Source organism: Panthera onca, chromosome B1 (assembly GCF_046562875.1).
Source record: "Panthera onca isolate mPanOnc1 chromosome B1, mPanOnc1 haplotype 2, whole genome shotgun sequence".
Taxonomy (NCBI): domain Eukaryota; kingdom Metazoa; phylum Chordata; class Mammalia; order Carnivora; family Felidae; genus Panthera; species Panthera onca.
Window position 1 is genome coordinate 105980510 of NC_138342.1, and position 12376 is coordinate 105992885.

Genomic DNA, 12376 nt, shown 5'->3' on the forward strand with positions numbered 1-12376 from the left:
AAAAAGAATGAAACCTTGCCATTTGCAATGACATAGGTAGAGCAAGAGAGTATTACACTAAGCAAAATAAGTCAGTCAGAGAAAGACAAACACCATATGATTTCAGTTATATGTGGAATTAAGAAACAAACAAAAAATAATCATAGGGAAAAACAAGAGGAAGGAAAACCAAGAAACAGACTCTTAACTGTAGAGAACAAACTGATGGCTACCAGAGGGGAGGTAGGTGGGAGGATGGGTTAAACAGGTGATGGGAATTTAGGAGGCACGTATTGTGATTAGCACTGGGTATTCTGTGGAAGTGTTGAATCACTGAATTGTACACCTGAAACTAATATTACACTGTATGTTAACTAACTGGAATTTAAATAAAAACCAAAAAAGAAAAAAAATATGTGAAGAATCAAACAAAATAAAAAAGAAAAAGAAAAACATTAAAAAAAAAAGCACCCGTGGGGTGCCTGTTGTCTCAGTAGGTTAAATGTCAGACCTTGGCTCAGGTCATGATCTCATGGTTCGTGGGTTTGAGCTCTGCGTCTTGCTCTGTGCTGACAGTTCAGAGCCTGGAGCCTGCTTCAGATTCTATGTCTCCCTCTCTCTCCCTGACTCGCACTCTGTCTCTCTCTCTCAAAAGTGAATAAACATTAATAAATTTTTTAAGACAATTCACATTAAATAATTGTAACTGTAATGACTCTTATTGGTTATTCTTTCAATAGGAATGAGATAAACTTCCTATATTTTAAGTGGTTTATTCAAAGAGTGAAGCAATAATCATGTTAATTATGATAAAAAATATTCTAATGGGATATGCTATTCTCTTAAGAACTGATTATTTGAAAGAGACAACAATACTATGATGTTCATAGTATTATAATTTTATATGCCCCTCTGTTTTTTCAAGTTATGACAAATAAGGTTTACTACAAATAAAGTGCTGCCTGCCTGTTTATTTTTCTCCATCTAGCTTTGCTGTGTGTGCACGTGCATGCATACTTGCCTTCAAGTTTATCTTTTGAGATGTTTATATTTACAGTGAGATCTGAGGAAAGCTGGGAAGGTCCTTATGTCTTTAGGTATTTATGTCAAAATTATTTTAATGCACTTTGTTTTATTCTATTGAGCTTGTTTTTTAAGTAAAAAAAAATGTAAGTAACTATGTAGGTGTTATCACTTAGACATCCTAGTATTAAAAGCTACTGAAATGTAAAATGATGATATCTAGGATAAGTAAGAAGTGCATTTGGGGTGAGGCAAGGTGTGGAGTTAAAGGGACAGGAAAGTGTAAGGTTGTACAGAAAAGAGAAATGGAGGTTGAGTTTTATGCCTGAAGGCATAAAAATCACCAAGTACTTTGTAATCAAATCTCTTGATGGGGGCGGGGGGAGGGAAAGGCAGGAGAAGATGGGAGGGAGGAAGGAGGTTTACCTACAACTTTAAAAGAAAGGAAGATATTTCTGTAAAACTGCTCTTGGACTATTATGTTTTTAAGGATTAAGCTCATGAGGTTGCTTTCCTTCTTGAATATGTTTTTTCTTAAAAATTTTTAGGAGCCTTTAAATGATTGCTGACTCTGTCAACTCATGACATGAGGAATCAAAATTTCTTTGGCCCTATGCCAGCTGGAATGGATACCTCAGCTTTCTATGGCATTCAGGATCTGGTTGTTTCCTTTTTTGAGTGGCTTGCAAAAAATTAATATTAATGCTTTTAGATAAACCTTCATTCTATTTTCTACTCTATCCTCAGCTTTTTACCTCTTAGTTGAATTTGAAAAAAAATATATATATGTATTTGAAGTGTTTTCTCTCACCAAATCATGGCTGTTTTTTTCTTCTTCTAGTATGAATAGAATTCAATATTTAATGCAAGGGATTTCTTTTAGTTAGCTTTGCAGTCAGCATTAAATTATTGCACAATTATCCAGTGAATTGGTTTTAAAAGATCAATAGAATTATTTAAAACACTAATATTATGTAAGTTATTAGCAAACTATGTGTCAATAAATTATTATTTATACACAATTCCTTAATGACTAAATCAAACATCTAAGTATTAGTATGTTAGAGAAACTCTAGTCGGGCACTGGAGAATAATGCCTGGGTAAAGGAATCAGTTTTAGGAAGCAACATGTACATGTTGAACTTAATTTAAATATCATTTGAAACATATGTTGGACCAAGATACACATCTTTCAGAAGCACATGACTTTGTCAGTCTCTTGTTTCCTTTTATAAACAGAATTATTATGCTTGTAATGGGCCAGGATACTCAAGCTTTGTTTCAGAGTACCATACTTGTTTTTGAAAATACTACTTAAGGTTGTAAAATGCATTTGCAATTTATAGCTATTTACTTTTAGAATTCCTTCCACGTGCTTTTGTCTCTGTGGTTCCTCAGGAGAGTAGCATGTTTTCAACCAGCATTATTTCCACTGCACAGCAACTGAAATACGATATTTGTTTCTTGTGGTATTGCTGATACTGCATATTTTAGATATTAAATAGACTTTTCAAAAGACCTAATTAAGTCATTACTCTTGGCCAGACATTTTCAGACATTCACTAGAGCTATTAATTCACTGCATCAGCTGATTTTGAATATAAAAAGATTGTTGTATCAACATATTTTGATGCCTTTGTTTCTGTTCATAAGAATTATCTTAACTTTAGGAGTATTAATTATGACTGTCACTATATATACAGGACATATCTAAATTTCAAACCATTTGTGTAATAGCTTTAAGTTGTTTTTTTTTTTCTTTGCTTTCCCCTAATTTCCAAACACTTACCATTTTAATAGGTAAGAATTGAATGTGGCTGTTTTCATACCTGGATTGCTTTACTAGAATAATGGAACTCTTAGTGAAACAGAATAAATAGTACAGAATGTGGTCAGATTAGAAGTCTAAAATTCTTATTTGAATGTTTTTGTTAAACCATATAATTATAATAAATACATTAGATACTCCATGTACACCTGAATATACAAGATACATGTGGTTTTGTGTTAAACTCAGCTATTCCGTTACCAAATTAAAACGTGCTTTGAGGCATTCACTTTACTAAATTTTAAGATTGGCTTGAAGAATGCAGTAGAAAAATATAGCCAATCCCACTGAACATGTATTTTGAAAGAGTATTTTTGTCTTTGACTTATAGAAATCATACCCTTAGGTGTTTGGTAATGAAGGATAAAACACATCTAATCTGTGGAGGAAAAGATGTATGGAAACCGTGGGTGCTGTGGTCTCCCAGCATGGCAGACTTCTAGTCTACAAATCCTAAATTTCAGGTTTTCCCGATATCCTTCTTGGGAGTTCTTATCCCGGATATTTTGATAAATAAATTTCTAGAGCTTAATAATTGTAAAAAACATATTTATTTTATGTAAGTATATTTAAGTAAAAAAGTAATTGTTTGAAGTCAACAATTCCGACACTATAAGTCAGTGTCAAAACTTAACATGTATGTATTATAGGAAATGAGAAAACATATTTTTTCCCTGCAATATATAGCAACTCAGTTGTATTTTCATTTAAAGTATTCATTTACAGGAATCTCAGTCATCAAATGAACTTAATCCATTATATAAAAACAGGAATAAAGATAACAGCTATCACTGTTATATGCTTTCTGAAGGATCATTCTAGGTGTTTTACATGTATTAACTCATTTAATCTTCACAGTAGCCCTATGGGGCAGGTAATGTTATTATTCTGATTGTCCAAGTAAAGAAACATCGGCTCATTGAGGCTAAGTATAAGGACCAAGGTGGAGCAGAGATTCAACACCAAAAACATCAAATCTCATCCAGTGCAGTATATAATATTCAATGTAGTATTTTAATTATAATATATTTAAGAAATATCTAAATCAAACTGCTTATAATTTCAACATTGTACTGTCAAGTTTATATACAATATATGTTTTAAAATACTGTATTACCAAATATGTTTTGAAATAATATATGTAGAATATATTTTAAAATACTAGGAGGTCGGCATTCCCCATCATCAAGTCCACAAGGGTTCTTTAATTTTAATTCTTCTAAACTTCTTTATTTTTGACTTTGCTAATATCTAATCTTTCTTGAAACCTTCCCTTTAAACTCAGTGAGTGCCCATCAAGTGATGTGCTTAGGGCAGTGTTTAGCACTTAGTGAACACTGAATGAATGTACCGTTTTTCTCAACCTTTTCATGTCCCCTACTAACTTTCTAGTTTAGATTTCATGTTTTGAGGGTCACAGCTCAAAGGTCTAAGAGAACACAAGAAATCACCCGCTCTCATTTTACAGAACATGGACCTGGAACTTCAAACCATATAGATTGTAGAAGGTTTCACCTTGAGGAAATGAAGCCCCAGTCCTTTGGGCCCAAACTCTCCTCACTCTTTCCCTTCTCTGGCCTCTTCCCACTCTAGTCCCTCCTACATTATCAACAGCCTTGAAAGATTGCTTCCAGTTAAGCCAAGATTAGTGTTTTCTTGGCCATAAAATTCAAACCAATTTGTGTTGCAGTTGAGATTCTCCAAAATATACCCATAACCAAACCAAGAGTTTGGTTTGACCTTCTTCTATTCTTCATTTAAACTCTTTCCTCTAACAAACTGTTTAACAATGAGTAAGCCAAACACATCATTTTCCTTTCTTCTGCACTTTTGCTTAAACTCAAATATTCCCTTGGACTTTGCTTTACAAAAAAAAAAAAAAAAGGAAACCATTCTACAAACCCCAGTTCAGTCCATATACATTCTCCATTATTATCTTCCTTAAAGAAATCAACTTGGTTCTTACAGTGGTTATTTAAAGCCTCCCCCATTTAGTACTTGCCTCATTTAATTACCTTCTCATACTGAATCAGAATGATCATGAGCTCAGAGTCAGGCAGAGTTGGATTTGAAATCCATGCTAACTGATGCAGTGTGGCTCTGTAAGTTACCTAGCATCTCAGAACCCACTGTCTTCATTTGTGAAATGGCACCTCATGGAGTCATGAACTGAAGTGAGATAATGCGTACATAATGCTGTCACAGTGCCTGGCACAGAGCAAGCCTTTAGCAAATCCTCTGGTCATGCGATTAGTAGTAGTGTCATTTGTATTTTCTGTAGCGACAACTTGACTTTTTTCTATGTGTATATTTTATGAGTTAAAAGATATATATCTTATACTGATGGCTGATATTTTCTGTTATTTAATGGATAGGTGTTGAAAGACTATGTAATATACTACTTTGGGTGGTTATCTTTTGAAATCTTTTAATGTCTTATAAAGGAAAGCCCAAAGCCTCACTTTGTCAAAGACATATTCAACATAAAGAATGGTGCTCTTACTTTTCTACTTCTAACACGTTCAGATATGGGTCTTTTTCTTAGGGTGCGAATGCTCTGGTCACGTACACTATCATTAGTGGAGCTGATGACAGTTTCCGCATTGACCCCGAATCTGGAGATCTGATAGCAACCAAGCGGTTGGACAGGGAACGCCGTTCCAAATATTCCTTGCTGGTTCGGGCAGATGATGGCCTTCAGTCCTCAGATATGAGAATTAACATCACTGTCAGTGATGTGAATGACCACACACCTAAGTTCTCCAGACCTGTGTACTCTTTTGACATCCCAGAAGACACAACCCCAGGTAAGCGGCACACGTTTTTGCCAACGTCACTTTTGACTAAAATTATGGGATATGTAATGACTGCTCTTAAGTAACTAGTTTTTATTGTATACTACTAGGTATAAAAATATATGTGCTAGATATTTTAGTCTTTTGATTAACCTTCTTTGATATAGTTCCCAAGTGAATTCCTAGACTTTGGAGAACAAATGAAGTTAGCAATTCATCTAATTACTAATTACAAATATTCCTGTTTCTGAAAGTATTTGTGATGAGTTGTTAATTTTCTGTCAATGACCGTTTTGGTACTATTTTTCCACTTTATACTCTGTGATATTTTACATCCCACTTAAACATTTTATGTGTTAATATTGTTTCTAAATGCTGACCTCTAAGAAACTGGTCATTTAATATGTTGTATTTTGCTACCCCTGCATCCATTCTGAATTAATGTACTTTAGAAATGCATTTGCAGGACAGGACTGCATCATTATTTTTAACATATTTTAAATTGATTACAAAAATTAAAATAAATGGATACTGTAAAAGTGCCTAATATACTTATAGTGCTATGTGTACAAAGCACAAAGAAAAACACATGAAAACCTGTGACTACTGCCTCTAACACTTAAAACCTGTGTGACCCAGGGAAAGTTAATTCATATCTCTTAGCCTTAATTTCAAGTTCCATAAAATGGAAATAATAATTCCTGTTGGAATTAGAGTAAAGGTTAATTTGGAGAATATATCATAGTGTGCTAACACGGGGCTTGGGAAATCGCAGGTACTCAATCAGTGTTAGTGGAATCTCAATCCTGAATTGTCGCCTTGCCTCTTTGAACATATTATGTTGTGATTGTTGAGTTTGAGTACTAAATATCCATATTTTCAGTGTGTGTATGCTTCATTTCAATTATTGGAAATTCTTATCTAAAATTGAAATTTTATTCTGAATTACATTTGGAATGATTTTGCATAATAAGGCCTATGTTACAGAAACTCATTTGACAAAGAAATTAAATATTTATAGACTACTTCTCACTGGAGTTTTCCCTTCCCTCCCCAACATGAGTTGTGCACGTCCTTCATGAAATTACCATCACGTTTATTTCTGCCTTAATTACAGCAATGACCACATGAACTATCAAGTGATATCCCCTGAGCATAAGTCTGAATTATTGCTTGGGACCCACACCTTCCTGATACTAGCAATGGGCCCCAATAGAAGTCATTGCAGTCACCAATATGTTCATGAATTGTTAGTGCCAAGCAGAAAAATAATGTCAGAAGTAGTATTATTTCTCCAGAACATTTACACTGCAACATAGAATTTCCTGAGTATTTAATATGCTATATATTTCATTAATATTCGGGAAGGTTGGTATCAGTATTAATGTAGAAATCTGCAGAATGTTGAGGTCACTCTATTTTCATAGTGATTCTCTGGTTAAAATGTGTTACTGTAATAATAAAATTTGTTGGTGTCTGCATATAGTCTCTGAGTAATACCTTATCTCATTAATTTTAGACCATTAATTTATTTTTTGATAGGTTCATTGGTAGCAGCTATTTTAGCTACAGATGATGACTCTGGTGTGAATGGAGAAATTACGTATATTGTGAATGAAGATGATGAAGATGGCATATTTTTCCTGAATCCAGTTACTGGAGTCTTTAATTTGACTCGAGCATTAGATTATGAAGCACAGCAATATTATATCCTCACTGTTCGAGCTGAAGATGGCGGGGGACAATTTACTACCATTAGGGTGTATTTTAATGTACTAGACGTAAATGATAACCCACCTATTTTCAGCTTAAATTCATATAGCACATCTTTAATGGAGAATCTACCTCTAGGATCTACTGTTCTTGTGTTTAATGTTACCGACGCAGATGATGGTATGTACTTTATTTTATACACTTAAAATTTTACTAAATATGACCTCAGATTTATATTATATTTATTTACTGTGTTCAGCTGTCACAATTTTTTTTAATATAGGTCCAAAAAGGAATAGATTTATGATTTAATTATAGAGGATTAAAAATCTGAGTACTTTATAAGTTAAATTCTTGTAACAGTTACACAGCATGCATTGTTATCATTTCAAAAACTTTGTCTTCTGGGGCACCTGGGTGGCTTGGTTGGTTAAGCATCCGACTTAGGCTCAGGTCATGATCTGGCAGTTTGTGAGTTCGAACTCCACATTGGGCTGTGTACTGACAGCTCGGAGCTTGGAGCCTGCTTCGGATTCTGTGTTTCCTTCCCTCTCTGCCCCTCCCTTGCTCACGCTCTGTCTCTCTCTCTCTCACTCTCAAAAATAAATAAACATGAAAAAAAAAACTCTTTATCTTCCTTTTTTACAGTATTGCAGTTTAATAATGTAGAAGTCCTAAAACAGTTTTTTACTAGGCTTCTGTCAAATTAGTAAAAATATTTGTCTACATTTATAACTTTAACTTATAAAGGATAAAATTTGGAAGCAAAAGGAAAACCAACATTTAAAAAAATACTTAAGAATGCATAATTAGTTGTATATTTCCAACAAAAAGCTTCTAATAATATTTTAGCAAGCTTTCATGCTTTGACTGAAAAGATGATTCCAGATCTCTTTAACTTATGCTATATAATCAAGTTGAGATTTCACCTTAACTCTAGACTTTACATGTGTTTGATTTTATTTATTGCAAAATCGTTTGGCAAACTTTCTTTTAAAATATAACTCTCCTGGCCTTTATTCTAAAACCTGTTTTGTAAATACACATATTATATAATATAGCACTAGAGATAACATTGTGCATATTATCAGTCTTTAACTGATATGTTTGGAAAGTTAATACCTTGTTTCCCCTTTTATTGGATGAGTTAGATGTCCTATCTCTTGAGAAAACAAGGGACAGAACTTTCAAGAGGAAATAGGTCTCGAGCCTGAGGATATGCCTAACAACATAGGCATATCAACCTTAATTTAGAATTTCCTGGTTCTTACTGACTTGGATGATTAATGTAATTTCGGAATACCATTGTATCTCAACATTCTCCTCTATACTTAGTTTCCTTTCAGAATTGTCTAGAAGTGTCACTGAGAAAGATATGACAGGCAAAAAGCACATTATTTTATATATGTTTCAATTCACAAAATTGGAAATACTTTCTTTAGAGTTCATTAAGTGCATTTTGAAGTTTTCCCCTTTTATATACAAGCACAGTTAATATTGGTCGCAGGTGTATATCTAAAAAAGAAGTATCTGTAATTCTAGTACTACTACTATAGCTAATAATAACCAATATTCGTGGCATATTTAGCATGTAACTAGTCTTGGCCTAAGAACATTGCTCACTCTATTTCATTTACACCAGCCCAGCTCTGTGATTGGCTCCAACTGGCATTTATATACAATTGAGCTTAATCCCAATTTTGGAAGTTGATGTCGGTGTTATAACTTTCATTAGTTTACCTGCTCTCTGCATATCAATATCTTATTTGTCGTTATGACTGGTCCTGACTTTTCTGTAGTGAAGAATTTTTTTTGCTATGTTTCTTTGTGATGTATTTATTATGCACTAGAGAGTGACCGTTGCTTCACAGGACTGTGTGTTCCTCTGGATTAAATTTTATTTTTCCTCATACCTTCAAATACAGAGAACTGAACAATAGCAAATAAGAAACTTTCTTTGTGAAAGCCTGTTGGAATATTCCTAAAGCAGTATATTATTCACAGCCATATATTAACCATTGACTTCAACTTACTCTTCATGCATTTCTTTTCCTTTAATTGTGTTGAGTAAAAGTTTCAAGCTACATTTTTCCATTGTTTTAGTTTTGAATGTTTTTATCACTGTAATTTCCTGTACTTTAGCCTAAAATATAGGACATGGTTCCTATTCTTTCTGAATTTCAAGGATAATGATAAGGCTGAACCAGGGTAACCTTCTTTGTTTAAAATTACCAACTCAATCACACTAAATAGTTCTCAAAGTATTTCACAGGCAGTATTATTTAGACATTTTTTTAAAAAATAACAAATTCGGGGTACCTGGGTGACTCAGTTAAGCATCTGAATTTAGCTCAGGTTATGGTCTTGCTGTTTGTGAGTTCAAGCCCACCTGAGGTTCCATGCTGAGCGTGGAGCCTTCTTGGGATTCTCTCTCTCCCTCTGTCTCTCTCCTTGCCTCTCCTCCACTTGTTCTCTCTCTCTTCCCAAAATAAATAAACTTTAAAATAAAATAAAATAAAATAAAATAAAATAAAATAAAATAAAATAAAACAAATAAAATAAAATAAAATAAAATACAAAACAAATTCATCTAAATCTGTGATCAAAAGGTTCCTGATGGGAGAGTATTGTCATTTGAGGAAATTTTATATAAAAATAAAGTTAATATTTTCTGATTCTCCAGAGTTTCACCTAAAATTTTAGGTTACAGAATTATTTAGTAAAAATAGGTCAAATATTTTACTATTTTTACAATACAAATAGTATATGTATTAATCTCAAGGCTTCCCTGTGTATAGTTTAAAAAGTATTGTATTGAGGCAAAATGTTATAAACCAAACTTAATGCAAATAAACTGGCTTTGGTAGTTATTATGTTATTCTAGAAATAAATGCATATGCTTTTCAAAATATTGGGAGTCATAGACTATTTTGAGAATAGAGCAATGGTAATTATTGCTGAATAAGTTCACCTGTATATGCTTGGTACAATTGCAGGCATTCAAATTAAAGAAGTTTCATATTCCATTGACTTGATGACCTTTTTTTGAAATCGCTTCATAAAGCTGAATGCTATCTGAAACAGTTCTGTGCCTTACAGCTGTATGATAAGTTGACAAATGCTAGTTCATTGTAGCCTAATTAAATCATGTTTAGGGATTGTGAATAAATACACACATTTCATAACAGAACTATATACCTATGTTACGTGCTATATTTTCTGGAACTAAATAATTCTCGAGACTGAAAAAAACAAAAACAGAAACAAAGACTCAATACAACCACACATGCACAATAAAACTGCCAGAAAGAATCATGCGCCTAAACCACTTTCAGAACATTGAACACAAATGGCTAGAAATATGAACAGTTTTAAGTTTAAAGACCTGGTGGGCTATAAAATCCCACTAAACTCAAGTCCTATTGCTTATGGGTAAATTACAGAATTTTAAAATAATGTATGTACTGTTTCGTGATTCGAGTATTTGATGCAAAGGACAGAGAGAGACAAATGATATGAGCTCTGTATTTTTTTTAGGAAACTACAAATCGTTAGGGAGAATTTTGAGCTTCTCTCTATCCACATCTATTTTCTAGCTGTAGAGCACATGCCCAAAGTCATTTAGAATTGTCAGAAAGGAAAAGTCCTTTTCTTTATAGTAAGGTAATATATGGGTGGCTCTTGTGGCCTGTAATTGCAACGGGAAGGATTCATGAAGTTCCTGAGATGAGAGCTGTTTTTCAGATGGTGGTGCAGTATTTTGTGCAAAGGTTGTTGTATTTTTATGTTTATTTTCTCAGAGATGATTGTTATCATGAGTTCCTCTTACTGTTATTATCTAATATCAATATTTGTCATTATGAACCTGAATATAAAATCAAATTTTTCTTTTTTTGTAATTCTTGTTAAAGTTTAATACTTACTACTTACCCCACCCAACTGCCTCACCATACTTTTTTTCCTTAAAAAAAAGAGGCTGTTTTGCTGTTTACAAGGAGGCTATAACGTCTTGGTATCACATTCTCTTTTTGCCTCTGAAATGTAGTTGTTTACTCAAGGAAGTGGCAAACATGGTGGACCAGAGTGTTCAGATCCTTGATTTAATTGCTTGAATTCCAATTGATTTATGTAGAAATGCTAGGCCATCACTTTGTAGCCATGTGTGATTTTGTCAGTTTTTCTAATTTCTTTTGATCTTGGGCATGAAAGATTTTATATGCTTTCACAGAGCTAAATTTTATATCTCTGCTTGTTGGTATTATTTTATCCAGATGTTTTCATAGCTTTTTCTCAGTAATAATTGTGTCTGAATTTGTGCCTCAAAGAATAGGAATTCAATATTTACTAATGGGTTTAGCCATAAAAAATGCAGAAAATTTCCTTAGTAAAAAACGACTTACAAGTATATTAAAAATATATAATATACATCTTTTAAATTAAATGTCTTTTTAGGGATATATAGGTGTATATATTTTCTGAAATAAGAAATATATAAAATATTATATATATAAAATCTCTATATATTGAACCAATTGATGGAAATTTTTTTGCACCAGTTGATGGAACTTTTTCTTCCCCCATCCTTTGAATTTAAAGTCAAAGGTTGGGGGCGCCTGGGTGGCGCAGTCGGTTAAGCGTCCGACTTCAGCCAGGTCATGATCTCGCGGTCTGTGAGTTCGAGCCCCGCGTCAGGCTCTGGGCTGATGGCTTGGAGCCTGGAGCCTGCTTCCGATTCTGTGTCTCCCTCTCTCTCTGCCCCTCCCCCGTTCATGCTCTGTCTCTCTCTGTCCCAAAAATAAATAAAAAACGTTGAAAAAAATTAAAAAAAAAAAAATAAAGTCAAAGGTTGAAGTAGACTGTTGACCTTGTTCAATCCAGATCTTAAAATTCTCTTTATCTCCTCCTGGTAAATTGACCTTTGACTCCCATTAGCTTTATTTATTCATATTTTTCCGGATCTTCAGAGTCCTAATTATTCTGAACTTTACACTGGTTGTTCACTTCTGAATAGTTTTAAATAAACTATAAATATTAAAAG

General features: G+C 33.4%; 1 protein-coding gene across 1 annotated transcript in view; it reads left to right on the forward strand.

The window, feature by feature from the left end:
* Positions 1-12376, forward strand: part of FAT4 (FAT atypical cadherin 4) — a 180762-nt gene that overhangs the window by 85630 nt on the left and 82756 nt on the right. Inside the window, exons 3-4 of the mRNA XM_060654229.3 lie at positions 5376-5637; positions 7168-7518. Of these exons, the coding sequence (XP_060510212.3) occupies positions 5376-5637; positions 7168-7518 (613 nt within the window). The remainder of the gene's footprint in view (positions 1-5375; positions 5638-7167; positions 7519-12376) is intronic.